This window comes from Seriola lalandi, unplaced genomic scaffold (assembly GCF_002814215.2).
Source record: "Seriola lalandi dorsalis isolate HSWRI2012SDOR001 ecotype SW California unplaced genomic scaffold, Sedor1 jcf7180002054861, whole genome shotgun sequence".
Lineage (NCBI taxonomy): Eukaryota > Metazoa > Chordata > Actinopteri > Carangiformes > Carangidae > Seriola > Seriola lalandi.
Genome location: NW_019525414.1, coordinates 2,933,274 through 2,948,310, shown reverse-complemented (window position 1 = coordinate 2,948,310; position 15,037 = coordinate 2,933,274). Strand labels below are relative to the sequence as shown.

Here is a 15,037-nt window from a genome sequence, read left to right as displayed (position 1 = left end):
AAATGAAGTTTTATCAATGTGGTTTTTAAGTAACGTCCATTGCCTTCATATTTTTGGAAGGTCAGCAGGCTAGAGAGAGCTGCTGGCTAATAGCACTAGCTTTGATTTGGAAAGTTACTGTAACTTGGAAGGTCAAAATCCTTTACCTGTTTTACCAAGTGCAATTACATCTTTAAGGTTTTTTTTTTTTTTTCTCCAGGTGTCATTATATTCTCTTACCCCTTTTCACTCACATGTCTGCAGTGAGTCATGACCAATGACACATCCCCAGAAAAAAGAGACATCAATTTCTTTGCTTTTTCTGTTATAAGTGCCCTTTTCTACCAAAACTGTAAGTGCAAACAAACATTTATATGGAGCAGAATAGAGTTTTCAAATACTCTCAAGCTCCATTGATCATTGAGGCTACCTGAGTTTCCATAGTAGTCTGGCTACAAAGCTATATAGGAACAGGACTTTATGAGTGATGTGTTCCTGTTGCTTGTAAAGCATAAATCTCACAGTTTTCTGTGTTCTTTTCTTGTATGTCTTTTAAATTTGACACATTTATTCTAGCAATGAGCATTCATTATAGTATGGAGTCCATGGAGAAGGATTATTCCCTAAAATTGTAATGATTTAAGATTTTGCGAGGATGTCACAGGCAGAAGTATTTTTTTTATAATCTGGCCACCAAGGAGAAATGATGAGCAGTACAAAGCCAGCATGTGAATCAGAGGAGTGCCACACCAAATTGTGAAGATGTGTTGCGCAGCAGGACCTGTCTAACCCAGATGTCACATGTCTATATCTTACTAATGTTACGTGTGTCTTGCCTTTTGCTCCTCTTCACTCATACTCGTCTGGAACTGGATTTGTGTAGTCTCATCTAATTTATGCCTCTCCCTACATTATTATCTATAAATGGCTCCATCTGGGCACTATTGGTCATAATAGAAGCTAAACACTGAACTATTGTCTAACAATGTGAGGTTGTGTGATCGTGAGTGAGGTCTCCAAAACGGAAAAAGAAGCTGGAAGGAAGAGCAGTCCTCCTTTCTCCCTCCTCTCTGTGGTCTGTTCAGACTCGTTCCTCAACATCTTTCCTTTTACTTCCCTCTAACAGGTTCAGTGGTTGAGGAAGCGGAGTCTGCTGAATCCCAACAAGATTTTAGATGATCGCCAGTCCCTGTCCTTCCCTGGGAGGAGGAGTCATGCCATCGTACCAGGCCTCGCGCCTTTCTCCGAGTACACACTCAATGTCAGCGTGTTTAACAAGAAGGGCAATGGGCCCAACAGCGACCCGGTCACTTTCAACACTCCAGAGGGAGGTGAGATGTTGTGATCAACGCGTACCATACGGCACACAACATATGGTTCACACACTTATGAATACTTGGGCAAAGTACACACAGACTAAAAAACACACTCAAGCTTGCAGAGGGTAGAGAGTATTTTTTCCATATGTCTCAGATCATGTCTGGAGGGATCTTTAAATAAAGTAGCTTCAGGACAATATTTATAGGAAAGGCATCAGAAGCAGCCTGATGAAGTTTTTCCTAGTCAAAGGCTGCTCAGCGTTGCAGTCTTACAAAATGACAACGCTGCTCAAAAACATCACGCTGTCATATGGTGACATTAAAAAGGTTAAGAGAGCTTTCAAAATAAAGTGCACAGAAAGAATATCAAGCATGAGAAGATACTTATTTATTTGTACATGACTGACAGCATCCTAAAATGTTTTTACCACCACACCATTTTTAACCACCTCCAAATAACAAACAAGCTGCTAGCTAGAGAAACATGTCTGTAAAGTAGGGTCATTAACATCACTGTCATTTTCATAGTTCCAGAACAAGTGCCTGTCCTGACCGCCTCCAATGCCCAGAAAGACTCCATTTTGCTGGTATGGGGACCACCCTTGGAGCCAAACGGCATCCTGACTGGTTATCTCCTGCAGTACCACCTCAGTATGTACACACAATGTTTGTTTGACTAATTACTCTCTCTCACACACAGTGAAGACCTTTGGCCTTGCAAGGTTTTTCAGTAATAAGATTTCTCCATGATCCGAGCTCAGTGCTTTCTCTGTGGCGTGAGGCGTTGTGGACGACATGTAAGCAAGAGTGTAGGTGTACCATCAGTGGTGGGAGGTGAGGAAAGATCGGGTCAGAGGAAGGGAAGGAAGTGTGTGTGGGGGTGGGGTTCATCTGGGCTACTAAAGTTTACCTTTGAGCATGCAGGAGTTTTGATTCCCATTTGAAAAACCTGAAAACATGCTGCATACCGTTATTCCCTGTCCTCTCCCCTCTTGTGTTATCATACCAGACGCTAGGTGGCAGTGTTTAACACTGAACACTCCACAATGTCTGTGCAGGTTACTTTAGATTTTGGCTTGACAGTTTCCTCAGTGTTTCTTATCTGGTATCCTCCTGGACTGCAGGCTCCCTTCCAAAAAGGATCATTTAAGTCAGTGCTGTTTGTGCCTCTTCTTCAAATTTCTTTGGCATTTATCACTCAGGAGCATTTCCTCAAAAAAAAAAAAAAAACACCTTGAGTACAGTTAGGATGGATAAATGAGTAAAGGGCTTTCATAACACTCTCCCTGTTTTCAAAGCCTACACTCCTATTGGCTGACATTTCTGAAGTCTTTTGTGTAAAATGTGAAGGCAGAGACAGCCCTTTGCCGCCCAGAGTCTGACCAGCTCGTCAATACACTCTGTCCCCCTCTCCTTTCTGCTTTTTTTTTTCCATATCCAGTGTCAGACCTTACAAAGATATTCCCACACAATGTTCTCTATGAGCGTTGGAGGTTTTTTCAGTTGAACTGATTCACCATGTAACACGTGAACATATTTCAAATTTAGTTTTCTGTTAATTCCATGAATAAAATATTACATGCCGTGCCATATGCACACATCCACTTGGGTCATGGAATTGCTGTGTGAAGTAGTCAATGAATAACCTGACAGTGTTCACAAACACATGAAATATCCAGTGTTCTCGGCTGCAAACAAACATCAGGTGTTCGAAGTGGTACAACAGGCTTGGCACATATTCTTGGCACAGCAATGACATCAACGAAGGGGGTTTCAGGAGAAGTGTGTTGCTTTCAACAGTCTGCACACATACTGTACTTTGATCTATAATGCATGTTTGCTGATACGTTATGCTGCTTGTGATTGCTACTCTTCTGATTTCCTTTTACTGCTTCCACCGTTTTTTTCTTTCTTTTGCCTCTGTCTTCCTTCTGCTTTTCCACCTGTTCTCATATTTTTTTCTCTTTTTTTTTTACATTGTTGGTTTTTCAGCTTTTCCCTCATTCAGTCTCCTCCATTTCCTCCTGCTCCTGCTTTTTCATTTTGCTTCTCTCCTCTTCCTTCTCTTTTCATCCATTGCCACTTGTTTACACTCCCCCCCCTCCCTCCTCTTGAGCTCTCTATCTGCTCCTTTCATCTTCTCTCGCCTTTCTTCATAATGTATTCCTCCTCAGCTCACCTGTCAGGACATGTATCTGCTACATTCACTTTCTGCATGAACTAGCATGACATCTCCTCATCTTCCCCCTCCCTCCACCATTGACCCTCATTATAGTTGTGTTCCTTTAACATACAACATGAGCCAAACAGTGATGACTTTTTCTGCGTCTATCCATCGTAGGCTCACTCACGCCACCTGAGCTGACCTGACATCTTTCTCCTTCGTCTATAGTTAATGAGACCACACTTGAGGTGGTTGACTCCCAGGAGATGAACATCATTGGGGCTGACACCACTCAGTTGCAGCTTCAGGGCTTAGAGGAGGGCAGCCTCTACCGCTTCCACCTCAGTGCCTGCACTCGAGCAGGTTGTGGACCTGCGCAGGCCCAGGAGAGCAACACCGTCACTGCGGAATGTGAGTAGATGAAATCAGTGTACCTATGGTGGTAGTGTAACTGATAAGATTTGCGCTGCTTTTAGCATGAGAGCCCTCTAGTATTAAAAGCGTAATGTGCTATAAACGTGGTAGTTGCAATGTAATAGCTCGCACCTCAAAAAGCGGAGATATTTATGCCAATAATTTACTGCACTGTGCCCCAAATGAAACCACTTTTTATAGCTACAGGGAGAACCTATCAACTTTGAAAACATTTTGTGAAGACTAAAAAAAAAATTACCCCTGATGATGTCATGAGGGTTATCTTGGCCTGGCCTTGGCTTTTTATGTAAAGCTTGTGCTGAAAACTTGATGGAGTCTGAAAAAAGTGGGTGTTTACAAGGCACGGATGATCTAATCCAAAGACTCCACTGAGCTGAGGGAATTGTAGGATCCAGTGTTTTTGGAGCTCAGCCCACACTGAATAGAAGTCAGGACATTTTATCATCAGTTCTCTGTTACATTTCCCTGCCTCTCTGTGTTTTCACTAGTCTTGAAATGAAAATAAACTTTATTACAATTGTATCCTTCACACAAATAAAGCTTGAAGCGATTTAAAATGAGGAGAGAGAGTAAGAATAGACACAAGAAAAAGGTTGAGCAATGACAAGTTCAAAATGACATGAGAAATGTAACACAGCATGCTGTACTAGTTATATGATAAGATACTAATAAAGGAAGGAACTGACAGAAACAGGTAAACAAGATGCTCAGTGAGGTCGTATAGAAACATATGATCGTGCTTGTGAAAGTCTAACAAACCTGCAGCAGAGGATCCAAGTGAACCTGAAGACATGTACAGTAAAACAAACGGCAGTCTGCAGTTAAGATCAGTCCTTAGGTCTGTTTAGAGCTTCATAAAAAAAGCTAAATGACTTTTTGAAAATTTCTAAAGGCTACAGGGAGACAGTTTAGCTCATCTAAAACTGGAGTGGTGTCTTCGTCTTTATAGTTTTGTTTTGATGTCTGGCAACAGAATTATGAGTAATTTTTATCCTCTAAATACCCTTTTAAAGAAGACCAGTGAGAAGTTATAATAGTCTTTTTGAGATGAAAGCATGAATTGGCTTTGTGGCATCGTGTTAGCTTAGGAACCGCTGTACTCTGACAGTATTTCTCACATTGTCTGAGATGTTGGCCTATACATAAACTTCATTAGATGAAAGAATGCTATTTTGGTCACTCTGCTGATGTGCGATTTAAAGCTTAACTCAGATTCAAAGACACAGGCTTAAAGTATAACTTCTGATTTGATCTGGGGAAGCAGAGAACCAAGATTTTCTGATAGTGCATCTCTTTGGCCTTGAGGCCTTGTAGTTTTTTTTTCTGTGAGATGTAGAAAGGTGTTTTTTTCTAGTTTTTTAAGGCAAGAAGATGGCTGAGCTTCAGGCAGTTTGTTTATTTGGCTCTACATACATGTATAATTATGTGTCATCAATATAGTGTCTTAGACATTATACACTCATAAATCACCTTAAGGAAGCATGTGAAGTGAGAATATCGTGCGTGAGAGCAAAGCCTCTGCTGTTGCATCTCTGATGATATCCTCAACTGTGATTTCTCTGATGTTTATAGCTCAAAATTTGTATAAAAAGTTCACAATAACCATCAGAAACAGTATTTTGATTTTAACCAAGTATATTCCAATAGTTTAATCAGTCAGAAACGTCAGCGTTAACATTATTGTTTATGCAAATGTTCAGGTTCACATTTATGCTATGATAACTGCACGTCCACGTGCGTCTAGATCAACCTCAGTACAGGTAGCTTGATTTGAAATAGCCACAGCATTCCCAGCTCCTCTCTCCCATCATGGCTAACCGAATGGTAAAAAGTTGTAGTTTACTCCATCAGCTATGTTTCCAATTTTGAGACTCCACATGCAAATCCTTCTTAATTATGATGTTAATTGATTAAAGCGAGTTGTGTTTTTGTTATCACAGCATCATTTAAGCTTCATTCTATTGAGATATTTTTTATTTATTCATTTTATTGTTTTGTTTTTGTTGGAAAAAATGAGACAGTGCTGGTCAGAAATGGTGCAGTCTATGTGCTTATGCATTCTACCACTAGGAGATGCCAAAGTCAAAAATATGTATATCTTACACACACAGTGGCTTTAATCGGATTCAGTGGTTTACTAATATGACAGTTTTACCTGCCACAATTTAATTTCAGTGAGTGCTAGAATTTCATGACAATTCAAAGTTCCCGAAAGACTCTACCTCCACTCCATTCGAAAAAGATGTTTCTCCACCATCTCTGAATGTTTTAATAAAAATGATTCCTTCCTCTCTGGCTTTTATTTCCTTTGAGAGGCCGTGCGTCTTGTAGGCGGATGTCCGGCCTGAGAGCCATTAGACACATTATTTGTAAATATGGTTGAGTAGAGACTCGGTGGGGAGATAAAATGGTTGCGTTTCGGAGCGCTGTCCTCTGGGCATGTTAGTCACAATGCAACAGAGTAGATTTATGGATGCCAATAGTACAGAGTAGGGGCATCATGAATTTAGAGACACTAATGGCGGGGGATGGAGTGACAGTGGAAAAAAAAAGAAAAAGAATGCATGTGAGTTAGTAAGCCCAGGCTCTGAACTGTTCCTTTTAAATGTCACCTTTGTGACTGCGTGAGCTTTTAATGCTTATCACCATTTAGTTAGGATAAACAGTTGTCTAGCTTTAAAAAAAAAAAAAACAAGGTAAAAACAGAAGGATATAGCCTACCTAACTTAAAAAACAGCAGATGTGTGTGTGTGTGTGTGTGTGTGTGTGTGTGCGTGCATGTCCATGTGTGTTTGTTTGAAAGGCTTGTAATGCAAAGAGAGTGGCTGAAGTAAGAAATATAGATAAAGCAGAGAACACAGAAAGACGGGGTGAAACATCTGTAAGAATGAGGAGCAGGAAAAAGCCAGAGAGAACAGCCATTGCAGATGAGTTTGGCAGACAGAGAAAAATATCTTGTTTTCTCCATCAAGTCTCATGAGATAACAAAGCAGCAGAGATAAATCGGGTTACAAACTCGACAAAAAACACAGTGGAGCAGATACCTCTAAAGCCACACAAAAATAACCAGCTCCTCCCGAGATTAAATTATTTGCTTCCTGGCACAGCATTTGAACACCGAATTTGCTAATGGCTTTAACATCATGTTTGAAAAAGTTTAGTTAGAAACATAATAATCAAGAGCTGGCTTTACATTCGCTCTAATCAGCTCACGATTCAGCAATCAGAGCAGAACAGGCTGTTTCAGTAAACAGCTATTTATTTTTCAGTGTACTGTAAGTTCAGGAAGGGGCACACAATATTCACAGTAGACAATGTGAGAGCTAATACAAAACCGTGCAACTGAAATGATGTGTGTACCACAGCGAATGAAACATTTCCACCAATGATCGCAAATCACTGCAACACTGGAAAATTACAACACAGTTTATCAGACCAAAACCAACATAATGAAAACAAACCAAAAAAAAACAAACAAGGTGACAAATTTATAAATCCAAAACCAATAATGCAATGATCTAACATTCACAAATTAAATTCAGCTTAAACAGGAACCCAACATTTTCTGTCGTCATGTGTTAAAGTACAAATCCGCAAAAAATACATTGCCTATTAATTATTGCCTTTTTTTAAAGAATATTTCCAAGTAGCACAATGATGAGAAACTGTAGCCGAACCACATGTGAATACTATTCATACGTGTATGTTCTGACTCTTACCGTACTGTTTGGCAGTTAGCATGCAAGAAATTAAAATTTGAAATCATACAATGTGAAATATGGAAAAGATATTGTGACTCATTTTCATTATTTCAGTTTTGAATTGCTGCTCCATTTTTTCTGGGGCATTGCATTGTGGGATATTATAGTTCATCAAATCATTTGTCATTAAATACACTACGTATTCAATTCCTGGTTAGAATTAATAAGTAGAATGTAATGCACAGCGCCCTCTGGTGGTGCTGTACTTCACCAGTCAACAAATCAAAAACACCAGTAACAAGAAAATGTCTCATGCAGGTATCCACATGCGTGTGTCTGTGAGCATGCACTGCCCACGTATTTGTATGTGGATATGTATGCATGTGTTATCACACATCCCTACAAATCTGTGTGTGTGTGTGTGTGTGTGTATGTGATTTTGTGTGTGTGTGTGTGTGTGTGTTTGAGTGTGTGTGTTTGTGCCTGTTCTATAAACCTTGAAGCCGGCTCTCCATATATTTGTAATCTTCTGCTGTATTTCAATTTCTTTTTATCCCTCCGAAGATTTGTCCCTGACTCCAGCTGTGGCCCCTGTTCAGAGCAGTATGTATCACCACCTGCAGCGGCTGCAGCTCGCTAACACAGAAGTAGTGGTGGTAGAGATATACAAGGTTGTAGGTGTGTTGCTGTAGCTAGTAGCTGGCCATAGCCTTAGCAAACGTCTGTCCTTTATAGCTGTACAGATACAGATATGGATAACTCCTGAATACCACTTCAGGAAAAGAAAATATATTTCTTTGTCAAAAGACACAATCCCTGCTACAGTTACAGTGTGTTTACTATCAGCTGCACTGTACTCGCGCCATCACTGCTATCAATCTAGTTTTCCTGGCTGCTCTAACAATGCTGCCTGCATGTAGTCTACAGAGCTCGCTTGCTGCACAATGTAGAGCATTAGACCTGACTGGATTGTAACAGGAATCTTAACATCTGAGGCTTCTCTTTCATTTCAGGCCACAACTGCTCTCGCTCCTTTCCCAGCTCTATCCCAGACAATTCTGCTCATCATTCCTTAGGTATATAGCTCACACTTGCACATGCACAGCCAATAATAACCCTGTGATCTCATCTTGATGTACCTGAACTTTAGACTAACAATGGAATCAGAGACGTGGAGTAGTTTCAAACTGTTCCGATATCCACTCATAGTGGGGGTGTCGGGAAATGCCAGCTTTGTTTAAGAGAGAGTGAAGACTAGATGTCACTCCCGCCCACGATCTCTATATCTACCCTTTATGAGCCAAAATCCAGCTCCACTCAATTAAGTCTGTGGCCCAGCGTTGCCTTTTGAACTGTCGTCTTGAAGTGTTTCTGCTAGCTGCACTGTTCTCAAGCTGCGGGGGGATCCTATTTGCCTCTGCTAATCCTCTTTTCCTGCCTTCTTTCTCCTTTTCTCTGTGCCTGACTGTTTTCCTTTCCTCCTGATTTTCCTCCTACCATTTCTTCTCTCTTTATCAGTTCCAGCCCTGTTGAACATAAGCTCTTATGTGAGTGACACCTTTGCCAAAATCAGCTGGACTGCCAGAGAAGAGCAGCAGGACTCACAGCTTTATGTGGCTTATATGAATAACCGTAAGCTACTTTTCCTGTCCCCGCCTTCCTAAGCATTGATAGAAATTTCAAGTGCCATCATGTTTAAGTGCAACAGGGAATGTTTTCTATAAACATCTAAAAATATACTTTAAGCCTAATGTCTGCATGGCAACTTCTATCACTTCCATCATATGAGATGTTTTTAAGGTTATATATAGTACAACAAAGACATTAACTTAGGAACCATTTATTAATTGGCAACAGCTCATCCTATCTTCTTCTTTTCGATAAGCATGAATGCTAATACAGACTTGCTGCTTGTGCACTTCTTGTGCTTGGTTGTGTAGGTGATGGTAACTGGCGGATTTCAGAGGCTGTAAACACTTCTCAAAGTTTCCACGTAATTGATGGGCTCAAACCAGGAATGGTGTACACTGTACGCCTCATGACCAAGAGGCTCCTCGATAATGCTAGCATTTTCGAGGACGTTATCCAGACTCAAGTCAAAGGTGAGAGTTTAGAAAGGTGTCGTAGTCAATAGAGTTTAGTGATTTTAGTTTTAACCTGCCATAAACATGTCAATGACAGAGTGATATTGACTGTGGTGAATGTCTGAGTTTATTTATTTTTCTTACATCTATGTGCATTTGTTTTTGTTTCCTTCCTATCTAATATTCTTTCAGAGGAGATAAGAGTGTTATGGCTGAAGGGAATGTGAGAGAAATACGATGTGAGAACATCCTCTCAAACTTGAATCCATCATGTTTTTCATGTTTTGGTCAAAGATAAAGTTGTTTGAGGAGTGCTTGAGGGGGCTGTCATTCTCAAACAGACCAGTGTGTTAAGTCGATCTTTGAGCTCTGTGTTTCTTTTGCTGTTTTTGTTCTCAGCTATGGAAGGTCCGCAGAGTGACTTTTCGACCCGGGGATGGTTCATTGGAACCATGTGTGCTGTGGCGCTCCTCACCCTGGTTGTACTCATGGCCTGCTTTGTGAGGAGAAACAAAGGTGGCAAGTATGCAGGTACGCCGCCGCGCCAACGTCAAGACATGTTCTCCATGGAAAAAGGTCAGTTAGTCTTTGACCAGCGTTGGGTACGATTGTCATTTCACTTCTGGAGGTGAACCAAAATTCAACTCATGAAATATACAGTACATGTAGAAGATATCAGTCGGATTTGGTAAAATTAACTTGAATTGTCTCTGACATTTTTAAAAAGCACCACTTTTTGAAGATGATGCTTTGATTTGGCTCTACATGTTATTTTGGTTGACCTCTTGAAGGAATGGAAATGGGCAGTGGGCCTCAACCCTGAACTCAACCCTGTTTGGAAATGCACTATGCATGCATGTTGGACACCTATGCATGTAACCCCGCCAAGCCCAGGATCATTAACCCTAAATGAGCTTGCAGCTAGTGTATTTCTACTGCATGTGGAATAATTTGTGTTGTCCTGTTACTTTTACTTGGTGCCTGTGATTACATACCTTGTCGAGCGAGATGAGTGAGAATCAGCTGGCTTTGTTCCACTCCTCCCCTCCTCTCAGGTGTGCAGACCTTCCTGCTCCTGCACCGCTGTGCCTTTGTGCTGCCTTGTATCAGGGCCAAATTCAGTTTCACAATGATACCTACCTGCAAAGTGTCTCCTCACTCGGTTTCTCCTCCACTTCTTCCTCCACTCCACTCCTTTCCCTGCAGTAGCTTTTGACATGAAGCACTGAATATTTCATCAGCTCCTTTGGATTCCCCCCTTTGCCCATCCAGCTCGTTTCATGAAATCCCTCTTTTGTCTCTCAAAAAGCAACTGGTATTTTTAAAGCATATTTACACAAAGAGCTGATGTGCAGCACTTTGTGCAGACACACAGAGAGAGGCTTTCAGCGTACTGACTGGATACGAAGTTTACACAGTCATATTTAGTTGCTCTCTAAAGCTTTTCAGTTATGGCTTTTGAATTTAAACTCTTATGTACATTCAGGTCATGTAAAAGTTCAGAGCATTCATTGCACCCTAGTGAGTGTAAATGTTCAGCCTTGGTTTTGCTCTAGTTTCCAAGCATCATCTGATGGAAAATCACTGAGGTGATAAAAGCTAACAAAAGGCAGATGGCACCGAATTATTTCCCTTTGGGAAATGTTAAATACAGAAACCTTTATAGTTATCTGAATTTGAAGCATTACAAATGATTTTGTTTCCCAGTACAAATAAGATGTCTTACATCTATGGATGAAAGTGCTGCTCTTTAACAATGGTGCTGAAACCCCTCCCCTGCAGTGAAAGAGAAAGAGGACCTTCACCCTGACGTGGAGTCACAAGGAATGAATGATGACACCTTCTGTGAATACAGGTGAGCTGTACTCCTACTCTGCAGGGGAAAGCTGCAGTGCAACAGTGCGCTGAGGAAGTGACATTTTTTATCTCCTTGAAATGCATTGTGTTTTGGCAATATTAATCTAACAACCATATGTTAAATATTTTCTAGCTGAGAAGCTCATTTGTCATGTGTCACAGTAATGTTTTTTCTCTCCCATCCCAAAAGCAAACCTTGCATTCATGAGCTTTACCAGGATCAGCCTAGACGCCTGTGTTCTCGTCATTTAATGGGCTAGGTAATCACACAGAGTCGTCAAGAGTAGTGGGTGACACTCAGTTTAAGCCTTGTTCCCCCGTAGTTGGAATCGGCAGTATGTGCGTTCACTTTGTTGTTAGATTCTGATTGTGTGCATGTCTGCACTCAGCAGAGAATGTGAGTCAGCTCGTTTCAGTAGGGATCAGTTAACATATTTTGTGTGTTAGTATGTGTGTGTGCATACTGGTAGGCTGCTTGTTTCTTGTTATGTGTGTTTTATAATCAAGTGTACATATAGTGTTTCTCAAGTTTAAAGGGATAGTTCAGGTCATTTGACGCGGTGTTGTGTGAGGTAGTCATGCATAGTCAGTGTGTTACTGCAGTAGATTCAGATCAGCACGCAGCCAGTTAGGAGAGGCAGCAGGGAACACGGTACACTAGCAGAGCGATGTGCTGCTGTGCACGGGGCCCGAGAATAAACTTAGGCACCTTTAAAAGACACCCACCGAAACAATCCAATATCCGTTTGAATGTACGCATCATGTAGCTTTATCTTCCCGTCAAAACAGCACTTCCCTTTGGAACTACATTTTTTCAACCGCTGAACTACTGTATTCGTACGCACAAGTACAAGGAACACACCGACTATGCATGACTACCTCACACCACCTCACGTCAAATAACCCGAACTATGTCTTTAACTAAAATGGCTTTTGCTTGAAAATCAGTGTTGCTGTCTCTCTGTGTAATATAGTTATAGCTGACTTACAGAATGCGGGTCAAAAACATACTCACACATACACCTCATATACAGACATAATCAGAATTTCAACATCCAAACCCCAACAGCTAGAAAATCCTCATATACAATAAATACAACATAACCCCTATTTTCTTAAACAAATATTGTCTTGTATTCAGTAATATTGTAAAACTGCTAACAATTCACATTCATTTTAAAAACTGAACAAAAGTGAACTTTACCTGCAAGTTTCGTGGAGCCGACTGGAGTCTTGCACCAAAACAGGAAGCTTGTTCTTCGGTGGTTCACGTAGAATTCACTGAACGTGAATGTCAGGCAGACAACAGCTGTAAGCTCTTAGGTCTGCTTATGCAGAAGGAGGTTGTTAAAACATTAAATGTTGCTGTCTGTTGTTGCGGTGCCTCTGCTTACCTGGCAACTTGACAGATGTAGATTTACCAGTAAATACTGATTCACACTGTGAATTAGGATGTAGTCTGCAGACTACCTTCAACTTTTAATTGCAGAAGAGGAAGCTCCCGCTGCAGAGGTACAGATTGATTTTAGATGTACAGTAATTGCTGGAAACAGGCAAAGACTAAGCATGGCAAATGGGTGGAAAAACTGGGCCTTTGAGCCCGAGGCGGACAGCTGTTGTGTTTTATAATAGCTGTTACATTTCCATTGTTTGCATTGTTTAGCTGCTACAGTGACAATTAAGGGAAATCAACTGAATCCTGCTTTTCTTTACAGTGCTGAAGCAACTGTGTGACACTGGCGTGTTTTTTTATTCACATGCAACAGAAATCACCTAAAACAGCCTCTTCTGTCTGCGATGATTGTGCTCATCATCATATTATTCAGGACATGATTACTCACAATTGTCTGCTTGCAGCCAATTACGTTCCTTTGATTCTTGCCAAGACTATAATTCTATTAAAAAAGGTAAATGAACTGTCCAGTGTCAACAAATCCAGTTATAAATTGTACAACTTAAAGATATAATAAGTTTTTACTGCCCCAAAGCTCAAAATGACTGTAACTGTGTGGATGAACAGGGCCGTCAGTTGTTGCCGGACACACGTCCTGTCGGCTTGCACACTTACACTATTGTTTTCTGTCAAGCCAAGTTTATTTTGGGGCTCATCAGGCGGGAGAAGCCAGATGAATATGTGTTTGTGAGTTGTGTGGCTGCAGCTATCTGTTTAGAATGCCTCTCATGTTTGGGTTCATGATGCTCTTCTGACTACTGTCCCCCCAGAGTGCCCTTAGCCTCACTATGATGTTGTTTTCCTGGCTTTGGGTTGGATTCAGGGCTCTCTTGTGCCCTTTGAATCTCTGAAGGCAGTGGACCACCCACTGATATGCCACGTGGCTGGGGAGCTGACAAGTGGTAATTATGGTCCAGACGATTTCTCTTCGGAGACAGCCCTCTGCTGCCTTGCCCCTCTGTCCACTGCAGGAACAGCAGGTGTCATAGCTGGATCAGCGCGGGTTTTTTTTGTTGTTGTTTTTTTTTTTCCTTGTTGTTTTTTTACCCCCCGCTCATCTTAGCTCAAATCTTCTCACATTTTTATGTGCAATTCAGGAGATGGCAGCAGATGTGGGGAAGTTTTCCTCCAGACACCTTTAAGCTAAAACAAATACAACTTAAGGTGCAAAGGCAGCGTAAAACATCCATCTTGCACCTGAAGTCTCTGTGCTGCCCCCAAATCAAGTCAGCATGGGTCAATGGCAAGACAAATTTAATTACCTTTTGCCTGGTGAAGTGCCTGCATCTCGCACCTATTTGTGAGGCTGAAGGAAAGCCTTTTCACAGCAACAGCTGAGACTGAGCTGGATCCCAACCAAGGTCTTGAATGAGCTGCGGCTCACAGGCACTCAGCCCCATTTTATCACTGTATTCAAAGTCACTGTGGGAGGGCTGCAGCGGCTGTGGCATTCCACTGCTCTTAGATAACAGCCACTTATCTTCAGCGCTCTGGAGTCATCAGAGAAAGAAGGTTCGATAAGAATTGAAATGCGGACCTTATGCGGCTTGCATGGTAAACGCCATCATTAAATAGGACAGATAAGATTGGTTATTAAAAATCCCTGTGAAGGAGACCTGTTTTGTAATCCTAGCTTGAACCACATTTCTGCGCTAAAAATGCTGCTCAAAATGTCTCGCTCGTATTTGACACAGGTGTCAACTACAGCACGCCTCAGATGGCGATATCATACACCAGCCACCTGAGCGCCGTTTCCCAACGCAGGCGCTCTGTGTTATGAATACTAAGCCGGAGAGAGGTGCTACCAAACATGGTTGGTTTTTTACGGGAATTAGAAAAAGAGGTCAGCGAGGAGAAATATCCTCAGTGTTTTGAGGTGACCCCGCGTCTTGTAGTGAGACACCTGCAACTTGGCCAGCTGCCCAGCCTTAAATTGGTATCTAATCTCCTCTGCCCGCGTGTGAGCCCTCTGGGAATACCAGGAATGACAGGCTGTTTGTCTTGGATTGCATATGCCACCACCCCCCCTCCCCCCGCCCGCCTTC

General features: G+C 41.6%; 1 protein-coding gene across 12 annotated transcripts in view; it reads left to right on the top strand.

Moving 5' to 3' along the window:
- Window positions 1-15,037, top strand: part of chl1a (cell adhesion molecule L1-like a) — a 51,332-nt gene that overhangs the window by 35,054 nt on the left and 1,241 nt on the right. For 3 of the 12 annotated variants that reach the window (XM_023427570.2, XM_023427572.2, XM_023427571.2), the window contains exons 21-29: window positions 1,106-1,310; window positions 1,827-1,949; window positions 3,691-3,873; window positions 8,163-8,201; window positions 8,612-8,674; window positions 9,117-9,230; window positions 9,539-9,700; window positions 10,082-10,258; window positions 11,465-11,537. In XM_023427570.2, coding sequence (XP_023283338.1) covers window positions 1,106-1,310; window positions 1,827-1,949; window positions 3,691-3,873; window positions 8,163-8,201; window positions 8,612-8,674; window positions 9,117-9,230; window positions 9,539-9,700; window positions 10,082-10,258; window positions 11,465-11,537 — 1,139 coding nt within the window. The remainder of the gene's footprint in view (window positions 1-1,105; window positions 1,311-1,826; window positions 1,950-3,690; window positions 3,874-8,162; window positions 8,202-8,611; window positions 8,675-9,116; window positions 9,231-9,538; window positions 9,701-10,081; window positions 10,259-11,464; window positions 11,538-15,037) is intronic. The other 9 variants (XM_023427574.2, XM_087179608.1, XM_087179610.1 and 6 more) reach the window with 9 other exon arrangements.